The sequence below is a fragment of the Synchiropus splendidus genome, chromosome 9, assembly GCF_027744825.2.
Source record: "Synchiropus splendidus isolate RoL2022-P1 chromosome 9, RoL_Sspl_1.0, whole genome shotgun sequence".
NCBI classification, from domain to species: domain Eukaryota; kingdom Metazoa; phylum Chordata; class Actinopteri; order Syngnathiformes; family Callionymidae; genus Synchiropus; species Synchiropus splendidus.
This window is the reverse complement of record NC_071342.1, coordinates 8,703,718-8,715,586: the sequence shown is the minus strand read 5'-3', so window position 1 is coordinate 8,715,586 and position 11,869 is coordinate 8,703,718. Positions and strand designations below refer to the sequence as shown.

Sequence of the window (11,869 nt, the reverse complement as noted above, 5' to 3'; positions counted from 1 at the left end):
TGCTCAACTTATTCAGTTTTATTAAAAAAAATACATTTAATTTAAAAATCAAACTACTTTTTAAACATTCCTCATACCAACTAAAAAAAAGTCAAATATTTTTACTTAACCTTATAAAATAATAATAAAGAGAAACATAAAATTCTACATAATAAAATAAAGAGTGAAAATGTGTAAAGCGTATTTAATGCAGCAAATGCATTTCAAAATGAAGCATGGCATGTGAAGCACGGAGGGCTAGCGATGGATTAGAAGGTTCAAAAAAGAAACAGACATTGACTGTGCCAAAATCAACTTTATTTCCTCTTAAATCGACAGTGGAAATAACACAAACCACTTCATTTGAGAGTCTAAAACAGCCTTGATCTGTGTTGGTGTCTGCAGCCCGGACCGATAAACTCCCCATGTCATGGTGGGACCGTGACAGCGGGAGGGCCGGGCGCTCACCTGTGGCCAACACATTCAGGCCCGTCTCACACGGCGCCGAATACATTAACCACAGCACACCAACAGAAAATGGAAAATCAATGAGGAGAATAAAAGGAGGTCTTGTCTACGTTAAATCCAGTTTCAATCGTCTCCATTTAAAGTGCATCGGATTAGTATATCGCTTTGTATAAGGTTATGTTGGTTACACGGAGCAGCTTTCTCTTCGTCTCTTCTGCTTTTGACACTATTGCACAATACAAACACGAGTGGCGGTCGATATTTGTGCAGCAGCAAAAATGACTCACAAACTGAAGCGACAGGCGCGTCGGCTGAAACCAACGTGCAACAGCTTTAATAGACCCATTACCAATTGTTTCAAGTGACATTTTAAATTGTCGATCAATTCATTCTTTTCAATATGTCAAAATTCAGTGACACAAGAGGTGACAGGACAAAAAAAACAAAAAACAATAATAATTCAAATTCTAGACCAAAGAACGTCTTAGGTTAAAGTGAATGACGGAAACAGTAACAAAAGTTTGTCAAATTCTTTTACTTTTTAATAATTATGCCCTGCAGTGAGCCTTGACAGCTGTGCTTATACTTAAAATAGCTCCAGATTCATAAATAATTTAAGAATTTCTGAACTGCTTATTCACATCTTTGGCTTCCATGAGTGATGCTATGACAAATGAGCACATGAATGAAGCAGATTTATTGCATTGGGACACGTGGTACATGTTATGTCACTTCAGCATCAGTCAGAATTGTTGACCCATCCGCCCTTGGCGTCATATATTGACGTCAGCCTTTGTTGTTTGCGAGTTATTTTATTTTATTTTATTGACAGCACTTTATTCCGAAGCACGTTCCTAGTTGGTGGGATCCCCACTGACCATGGCAATAAATTTGATTCTGATGCTGAGTGGACTTTTGCGTCTTACACTGACTCCAATGGCAGCCTTCTGCGTAGCATGTTGACACATAGGCAATTCAATGGGGTAGGAAATATTACGCTACCCATGTAGGGGACCGTGTGGAAGGTGTGCGGGGCGACGTTCAGAAGCTCTCTTCACGGATTTGCATCGGACGTTTTTATAACCCCCTATGTGTCTCCTCTTTCCTGAAACGGACAGCCGTTTGAGGGGATTTAAATAGGAATTGTCATTATGTGAAGAATGACGGGAGCGCCATCCCACGTCTAACCTAACCCCAACTTCCGTCTTTCTTTTACGAAGCGCACTATGGATGGTGTATGGATGGTCAGCTCAACTGCCAATTGACCAGTATTTTAGCATTCATTCTCATTCTCACGCAGCGTTTTTGTCCCAAGTCAGAGGCAGCGTTGCTGCTGCCAAACATAAATAACGTCGCGTCTTACTCTGGCTTCAGTTTCTAAATTTGGCTGCCGATATATATCTACTCTAGTTTGCCGGACGAGCATCACCAGAGGTAACTTCCTTGACCCCTTAACCACAGCTATAAGTCCTGGTGATCTAAACTAACGCTGTCAGTAAAGACCACTGGCATCAGACTAAGTGAAACAAATCCGAATTGCACTTTCTGTGGAGAGAAATATCCAGTGACATCTCTCACATAAGCTTCGTCCTTCGCTGTCTTCAGTAACACGGCTAATGCTAGATGCTAATTCGCCATTGCGCAATGCGTCTGAAAGCATAGTCAGCTAGGAGCCCCAAAAAGAGTGAACCACACCCCCGCATTGGAATTGATCCGGGCTGCCGCAGAGACCTGTCCTCACAGTCGCAGATTTGTTTAGCATTGCTAAAAGAGACTGATTGGCTTGACTGGCTGCGCGGAGGGAAGACATTGATCTGGAGATGCAGAACCCAGCGCAGCGAGAGGAGGATCGTAGCGCCGTGCCTTCCCTGGCATGAGTTAGCCCGCGGCCTCTGAGCAGACGCCTCTCTCTCTCTAGCTCTTCCTACAAACACACACACAACTTCCAGCAGAGTAACGCTGGCAGCCCGAGGTGTCTGTGGAAACACACACACGCGTGCGCACACACACACGCACAGAGCAGACAACATCGATTTCTTTTTTGGTATTACAGAGCAGTGAGTGACACAGCTGAGGGGATCGGGCGACTCTCTGGACCATAGTGTACACAAACAAACACACTCAACCCCCTTCCCCTATTCCTCTTTCAATACACAATGATTTCACAGAAGAAGAAAAAACAATCCCAGTCTTCCTCCTACACATTCACAGTGATGTCTTACTACGCATCTCTCTTATTCAATCTATCTGCTTTTGTTTGGATAACGCTGCTTTCTCCTGAAGTCACAGATCAGCTCAGCAGGCTTGTTCGCTTCTGAGGATTGTTTGGAAGCAGACGAGGTGTTTTGTCGAGCCGACACTTTGTGTTTTCGTATCTGCATGCATACATCAGTAATCGCCATCGAGGGCTCAAGCTTTCCCACCAGAGCTGAAGCGAAGCGCTCCCAAGATGTTCCCCAGCCACAGTCGTCAAGTCTCGCCAGCCATCTCACAATTGAGCCAGGAACAACACAAAAAGAAGACAATTGTTTGCATCCATAAACTCAATCACACATTATTTTAACAGACAAGGTCAAAACAAATGTTTATTACTGGGCAGGAATCTGAGCAGAATCTGGTATCAGACCGTTCAGTGTGACTAGTTTAAGTATCTCAGGCAGCCAGTTGCTTTATCACTGGGTCTTGATGGTTCAGGATACGCACATGGAATTTGGATTTAATACCACAAGAGCTTTATATTTCTTAAAGCCTTCCTGGTCACAAAAATTGAACCCCAGGCCAGGGGTTTGACACATACTCCTACATCTCACCAGCTTCTCTCGCAGAAAATAATCTACTCTTCCCTGAGTCTCCATCAAGCTCTAGTGCATCTGATCATGAGTGGCGGCAACTGACTGGTCTCCCCAAATATTCAGACACTATCCCCCCACTGATCCCCATCATAACTGAAGTTCAACTCAACTAGGCTGACACACAGCTGTCGACAAATAATTCCTAAATACTTTAAATATTAAAATACAGTTGTGACATATTTTGTCAGGCAAGACTCAACATCAGCCATTAGCCGTCACAGAAATCAGTAGTGGAAAACACAGTATGCTTTTTCATTTCATCATCACAACATATAAAACCATAAAAGCACTGAGAGAGCGTAAACCTCCACCAACAGAGACTCATTTAAAGAACTAAAACTCCTGACCTGGAATCAAACCTGGGCCACGGGGATAAGAGCACTGAATCTTAGACCCTGGACCGTCAAGGAGAACTGAGGCCTTGGAAGTGTGTATATCTTGTGGACTTAAAGATTAAGTGAATTGATGGCCAAAAAGACCTGGATCATGAATCATTAGTTCCTTGTCTAATACTTCAAAACATCATCCAAATCTGTCCAAAATTTTTAGAGTTACTATGAGGACACAGAAAAACCAACAGCCACAAAAACATAACCTCCTCATTTGAGGCATATAACCAGTGAAGCAGTAGTAGTAGTAATCTACAACACCAGGGGGGTAACAGTGAGCGAGCACCATGAGGAAGGAGAAGAGGGCTTGCATGCGTACGTAGTACGTAGAAGTTTTGTTGTTGTTACTGTCAACGGGATTTTATGTTTATTTAAGTGCAGTAACTCGGGTCTTGTGGGCATCATGGGACAGCACCTAAAACTGTGGACCTATTCATTATGTGAGTAGTCCTGGTTTAGCATTGTATTCCTATTTGAAACCTCAAATATTACCATGAAGAATCTTGTGTGTCAAAAGCTAAGGCTGTACATTTGGACAAAACAAAACTCCAGACAGTTTGAATATGTCACTTCTCAACTCAGTTGGAATCAAAGTCAACAAATAACAGAGAATGTGCTCAAAACTGAACAAGCCGTCATATCATCCAATTCATATTTCATAGTCGTGCCATAAGCAGAGAGTAGAATTCAAGGGGTGTCTGAAAACTGTTTTCCACAGCAGCTTGGTGACAGAACATTTGGGTGAGCACACATATACTGTAGATTCATAAGTTAGTTTCCAAATTGAATCTTCTTTATTTGGTCATGTACAGGCTTGTGAGGGCCATAAATATCAGGGTCAATCATATAACCTGCCAGCATTTCCCAGGTTGACTTTCAAACAACTATGGCGTAGCGTTTTCATAAACTGTTCTATATCTTCAGCGTGTGAGCTGAGTCATGTAGTTACTGCAACATCGCAGCTTTATTTGAAACTGTTGCCTTGGTAAAACAACAGATTGGGACAACTTTTAGTTTGTTTACACTCCCACTCTAAACTCAAACACTCGCTCTCACTTCCCAATGTCAGCAGTCTCTTGGCTAGATAACAGATCTGTATGGATTTGGAGTGTTTGCATTTGGAAATCCGCAAAAATTCTACAGCACAGTTACAAAAAAAAAAAACACAAGCCCACTTGCATGTGCTTAGCTAAATAATTCACAGCGTGTACGGTGATGTGGCTGCGCGAAAGATCTGAGTCACTCTAAGTTTTGTCAAGTTCTCGTCTATGTAAAACGTGAGGCGGCGTGTGATTCAAGAGTCTTCCTATCTCGGCCCCTCCATGCTGGGTGCATTATTGGACGCAGTAGACCGGACAGAGCCAGAGGCGTACACCAAGTGGTCACGCCGCGTGACGGAAAAGAGAGCAGAGTTGCTGTCAAAGGACCTTTTTAACACACTGCTGCTCTCCGTTTTGGGGACATTTTGGGAGCACTTGGCTGCAAAGGAGCTCTGTAAAGGAGATAAACACAATTCGCCACATCTCCAACAGAAATACCACTAAAGCCCCAAAGGCTCTGTACCTGAAAATTCCGGACTAATACCTTTGATGTTCGCAAAGAGACGTGCAAGAGTTTGGGAGGTCAGCGATAAAACAGGGGGAGACGGAGAGGAAGACGGCTAAAACACACATGCAGGCACGAGAGGCGGCAGCATCGCACGTCTAATGAATCCCTGTTAGCTGATGTTTTCATGCCGGGGTCACTGAGGGAAGACGTTTAGAGACACTGCCGCACATAATAAAATCATCATTAACTTTTGACAAACAAAACCTCTTTTTTTCCAGAAATGAAGAGCTGATATTTGGTTTTCAAACTTCACCTACACAATGAATTTGCTGGTTATAAGAACTGCCAGAGCTTTTCTGACTGCACTTCATGCTAGATAATATTGCAGTTCTTAAGGTACTTCAGCAGATTATTTCTAGTTCTCCACGAGCAGTGTTTTTGTGAGATAATAGGCAATTTCAAGGTGCCATAATAATACACCCATCATATATTCTAGAAGCATGAGAAAGGCCTGAAATTAACACGAAGTAAGGAGTCATTGTGTCTTCTGAGAGTAGTTAGAGAGCAAAGAGAAATAACTGTAAAGCAGCGCAGGTGTGATTTAATACCGTAGTGTCAAGGGAGAGTGGCCGAAATCAAGCAGAGGGATAGCAAGCCGTTGCTTGTACTGCTGCTTTTTACTGTTTAAAATCTATTTTCTTGTCGATAAGCCTCTATTTGTGACAGTATTGATGTTGATTTGTATCCAGAATGCCCCAAACGTTCCTCTACTTTCACTCCTTTGTTACAACACCAACACAGAGGAGCATTTCTCCTCCACACTCATCAGACACCTTCTCTTCCCAGACGCACTTCAGGGAGCATGGTCACCTCTAAGTCTTTGACACGTCTTCCACGTCTTCCGTTTCCATTCTCTCTTTTCCCCTTCTATTTTAGCTAGTTCTGAACAACGCCTCCCCTCGGGGCTTCAAATACTTAGTAAAGGTCACATTCATGTCGCTTCAATGTTTGGAAAAAAAAAAAATGTTTTAAATCACCTCTGTGTCACAGGGCAAAGCAGTGCGAGTAGAAAATGTGCCATGACCTGAAGAGATTTCTAAAAGTTAACACCTGAAAGTAAAGTTAAGATGGATTTTGGTGACTGCAGTCTTGAATTTTTGGGGAAAAAAACTAGCCTGTCAAGTTCAAGATGATCGTAGAATGGGTCGATCTTAGCCTATATGATGCTTGTCAATGAATCTTTGGCTTTGGGAGACCAGTGTGTCTTAAAGAGGGTGCCAACTTGGTTGATCCATTCCCGATGAATCCGGGTTGGTTGGAATCCTCTGTACTGGCGGACCGTGAATTCCTGAACAGCTCTGCTGCTCTGCGAGGCTGAAGCAGCGAAGGGCGACTCTGACACGGGAGCTGCAGCTGCGGCCCTGCGTTAAAACAGGGAAGGCCTCGAGACGGCGGGGGCAGCTGCTTGGTCCTGCTAGCGAACTGCCCCGAGGGACTTCCCGGACTCGGAGCGCCACCCATGCCCCCTGGTTTCAGCGCGGGGAGAGAAACGCGTTTGTGCAAGCGAGGCGGCTGCAGCAAGCGAGGGCGAGCGTGTGACGCGGATCCTTCAGCGTCCTTGACTGTCACCTTCTGTCGTGTCCCGGCACTTTGCCATTGCAGGTGGGTGCTCAGCTGATGACTCAGCTCATTAGGGTCTGCTCGGGAACACGCCTCGGCCATGAAGCCTTCAAGAGACTCGTCAGAAGTGGCTCCTCCTACTGTGCTGTTGAGTGCAAGGTCATTGTGGCCCTCGGTGGGGAGACAGCTTACTAGTCTTTCCTGGTGGAAACGTTCGCTGAGGCATTGAGGGTGGAAAGGCTGTAGTATGTGAGGCTGCGGGAAAGAGAGAGAAAAGTCGCGGTTACTAACAACGCTTTATCGACACACAAACAATCAACATAAGGCGTACAAACAAGTAAAAGGAGGATTTCTATTCGACCCCAAGCCTGTAAACGTATGAATGAGGGTGGGCGCATTCATACGTTTGGTAGCGGAAGTACAGCACAAAACGTTCTCTCACTGATGGGTGAAAACAGGATCCCAGACCCATCAGCGGAGGATATACAGCACTAGAACTTCTGACCATGCTGGTTCTGGAATACTGGTTCTGACAACCGACAACCTGTCATATTTCAAACAAACCTACAGGTCTATGTAGACGTTGACAAAATGTGTTCGCCTCCATGCAGTATACTGTAAATGAGTTGATATCCCCCCACGTGTGCCAAACAAGGTGATGAGTGATTAAACACCACCCAAAAAATAAAGAGAAAAAGGCCTGTCTGATAAATCACATTCTCATTTTTAGAAGTGGACAGGTTCCAGCATGAGCCATTAACTTGATGGTCCATTTGAAGCCAGTGTTTGATCAGAGCAGATGGGCACCCTTCGCTCATCAATATGCTCTGGCACTACCTGAGAGCAGGATCACTATTTATCCTTCTTCGGACTCGCACGGCAGACTAACTCGCCACGATATGAGTAGGTTGTCATCTCTTAATGGCTGATGGGTGTACGACTCTGTGTTTTCATTATCCATCATTAAAAAAACAATGTTTCAAATCAGGCCTAGGCGTTCACACCTGCTGTCTTGGACGGTATCTATTAGATAACTGTCAGAGCAATTACATCCATCTATTGATCAAATGGATCTTTGGACCCATCTCTCCATCCTTGTGGGCCTCCATCAAGTGAGCAGCTGCGGAAGAGATGAGGTTGAGAACCACAGCCTTGATCCTCGTAGGGACCTGACTCTGTCTGGAATCAAAGAAGCAAAGCTGCAGACAGAATCTCTGCACTTAAGAGAGAAGCCACAGAGAAACTTCACAGCGGTGAACTCACTGAAAATGCTCGGCCATATAGTGGGAGCCCCACTGCAGTTTCTTAACGTTCGCTTGTCGGGACGTACTGAGCCGTGAGCTACTTGAGATTTCCACCCACCGAACCGGTACTCACTGGCGATCAGAACCGAAGCATCAACACCGGTGCTCTGAAGCCACGTCACAAGCACTGGGACTGAGTACCGTCACAGGACTGTTGATGATGTCACTGATCTCAATTCTCTAACCTTGGACTCGCATACAAACTTTCCCTACTTAGTTCTGTTACTACCCACATAAGACGCAATCTAAGAACTTGACGTGAAGTTATTAATGCCGTTCCTGCTCAAGGACAATATTCAGCCAGACGGCCATCCGGGTCATAAAAAACAAGACAACGCTTTCTTCGCATAAATATTAAAACCCCATCAAAAGAAGCGTCTTGTTCATTCACGACTGAGACAAAAAAAGAGTAAAAACACCACGCAGGACCCACTATAGATCCACTAAAGATGCCTAATGTAATTTGCAGAACAGCTAACTCTAATGGTCTAAGTCTCTTCAAGACGTCACATTGTGATAAATGATTCAATGCAGAACGTAGGCTTGCAACTTCGTATTTGAGTGATCCGCGAAACGCTTGTTGGGCAAGTCCAACCCCATAATGTTTACGTTGCTCTATCACAGTAAACTGCCCATCTAGTCTACACTCAGCGTGACCTTGGAATTTTTAAACAACCACTTCCTTCTTGACCTCTGAGGCCAGAATTTTCTGCCTCTCTGTGTAACATAGACGCCAGACAAAGGCCCTGTCCTCACGATCTTCTCAGAATTCTAACAACATCGGTTCCATTAAACAATTTCCCAGAACTTTGATTCTGGTAATTCTAAGCGGGGAAGTTCAGTACCATGTGATGGCGCTTCCCTCGCAGCACGACTACATCAAGGACAGCAGATTCATCTCCACTCAACAGACGCCCACTATCTCTGACAAGACAACATGTTTTGCGATTTCTCTGAATAATTCATTTTTGGCTACATGTACAATCTATGGTGTTAAACATGTTTATCTCCTCACAAGCTTTGGACTCCAGAAACCTGAGAAAAAGACTCACCACATATGTCCGTCACTTTAAGATCTTATTTTTATGCAAACTCTTGACCTCAAATTATCTCGGTTGCTGGATACACATAAACACTGTGGCTTTTTAACACCGACAATATAATTTTATGAATCTTCAGCATAGCCTGTGGTATACTAATGCACCTGGGATAAAAGAAAAAAACATCTCACAAGAGGAGAGTGAATGAGCGGCTGTGTTCATTTGGCTGGCTCGTGCCACGCGCAGCTGAAGATCTGTAAAGCCACAGCGCCATCTGCTGGTTCAATCCAAGTGTTGATATTCTTATAAATCTATTTTTTAAAAAGGTAGTTTAAAACGAACATTTTCTCTGGGTATGATCAAAAAGATACCAAAAAAACAACCATGAGCGGCCTCTCAGCAAGAAGGTCGCAGGTTCCAATCCAGCCAGAGGCAACACGGTGTTTGGAGTGAACCGGGGTCTTGTCTTTGAGCAGTTTGTGCTTTGCATTTGAATGCCAGACCAGAGATTATATTAGTTAATAAAAGCACTCAAATGCACTCTGTTTAAAGGTTAAGGCTTTCAGATGCGCAAGGGCCGCTGACAGTAAATAACCTCGCATTATAAATGATATCCATTGATTGTTTGCTGAAGCCAAACAAAACATGAAGAGAAGAAACAGCCGAGCAAAACTGAAATCGCTCGATCACTTTGAAGCAAATGTTGATGTTTGAATAGCGACTATAGGAGAAAGAAAAGTGACACTAGAGTGACTCTGAATGAACATGTAGCTGACAAGTCATGAGATTTTCATGGGGATGGATGTTCAAAGGTTGCTGCAGATGGATTATAATATACAGATATTGAGTGTTAATTGAGAGTTATTACCTACAGTGGCGCAAAAAAACGCTTGCATCTGCTCGTGCTGCAGCAAATATAGTGTAGCATTTAAATTGCCTCCCGCAGTAATATATTCAGAAATTTCTGAGCGAAACTTGTTTCTGATATAGTGAAGTTAGAGTGCCAGAGAGTGCCCTTGAGCACAGCGATATTTATTCATGTCAAGCAGCTTCTCCTTGATGATGTATTCAAAAACACCCTTCCGTATACCTCAGCAGGATATTAACCAAAAAACACAACTTCTGGAAGAGTAAAAAGAAAAAAAACACATAATAAAAAACACACAAGCGTGAGTCATGCATAATGGTCAGTTCAGATTTGATTTTGTGAGATCAAATACATTTAAAAATAAAGTGAGAAGGAAGTTGCGTATCCATCGATACCAAAAGATTTCTCACAGCATGCAGACGTAAATATCAAGACATGCTTCAGTCATGCCACGGCACACAGAAGCCCGGAGGGGTGTCGACGAGGGCAGCATGTCGGTTAAGAAAATGTTTTACTATACCACGCTCTGTCAGTGAAGTACTGCACAAGGCGCTCCACTCCTTTGCAAAAGCACAATGTGTGAGGAGGCAGAGAGGGACAGACACAGACAGATTACTGAGTGAGATTTAGAAGAAAGATGAGGTGCAGAAGACCCTTGTGGGGTTCACAAATTGTTCAATTCAGGATTATTACCCGAGCAGAGCTGGCAGGATGCGCATTCCATAAACAACCCAAGCAAAGTCAGTGTAAAATGTCATTTCGTGATAATGTTTCCAGTTTCCCATCCACTGTGATACAGCGTTGCTAAGAACTGACGCCCAAGATGGAAGCTTTCTGCTGCCATTTGTAGGTATGCACGCAGGTCTACTTTTCTGTTGGTGAATAAAGCAATTGAGGTGATGTTTACTGTCGCAGGTAAAGTTTGGAGTGTAATACAATATCACATTCTTGCCACAGAATTTTGTAAAAAAAAAAAATTCACTTTAGTTTTCAGCCCAGATACTGCTGTGAAGATGCTCTAATTTTAATTCCTGTTTCTCCCCGTTTTCTAGTTTATTTTTGTATTCAGGATAATTGGTGACAACAGAATATGGTGCCCAAAACCTGCTTTTTCTTATTGTTTAAAATTAAAAATTGTTTATTGTGACAACTTAGTCTTCTTGGAGGGAGCTTGCCTGTTGACAAGTTTGTTTTTAATGATTTATTTAAAAACATTTTTTTAGTTTTTATTTATGTATGTATTTATTTTTTATTAAAACCAATTTCCATAATATCTCAATAATAGTCACATTTTGGAGCCTTGTAAAATATGCAGTAAAACATAATCATAAATAGTCTATGAAGTTGGTTGCGTTGAATGAATTTGCTAAATAAGTGTAAAACAGAATCCAAATTCAGCGCAATGTTGCACGAAGCGAAAACCGGAAAAGTGGCGACCCGCCGGATGGAAGTTCGAATCGTGCCAGTGAGCACGTGCAAAGCCTACCCTCCACAACCCGCAGTTTTCAAACGTGGGTCAGTTCCATCCTTGGACAAATGCGAGTCATCACTTCCAGAACTACATAGTTTGATAAAAATTCTTGGCTGACAGGATGTCTGACTTCATTGTATATATTTTTGTATATATTTTGTACTTATATACATAGATTTTAACCACTACGCTGAGGTTTTCTGTTTTAGTCGATTTGTAGTTCATGTGGGACTCACAATGACAGCTCTACCTCTGTCATAAGCTAGTACAATGTGCTCTTCTTCAGAGGTCGGTCCTTGTCTGTCCTCACATCTGTTTCCACGTACGTGC

At 43.1% G+C, this 11,869-nt stretch overlaps 1 protein-coding gene across 6 annotated transcripts in view; it reads right to left on the bottom strand.

Annotated features, from left to right (window-relative positions):
• Positions 1-288: 288 nt before the first annotated feature.
• ccser2a (coiled-coil serine-rich protein 2a) overlaps positions 289-11,869 on the bottom strand; it is a 71,865-nt gene continuing 60,284 nt past the window's right edge. For 4 of the 6 annotated variants that reach the window (XM_053874185.1, XM_053874184.1, XM_053874187.1 and 1 more), the window contains one exon: positions 289-7,111. In XM_053874185.1, the coding sequence (XP_053730160.1) occupies positions 6,467-7,111 (645 nt within the window). In that variant the 3' untranslated portion in view covers positions 289-6,466. Of the gene's footprint in view, positions 7,112-10,588; positions 10,629-11,869 lie in introns of all 6 variants that reach the window. The other 2 variants (XM_053874188.1, XM_053874190.1) reach the window with 2 other exon arrangements.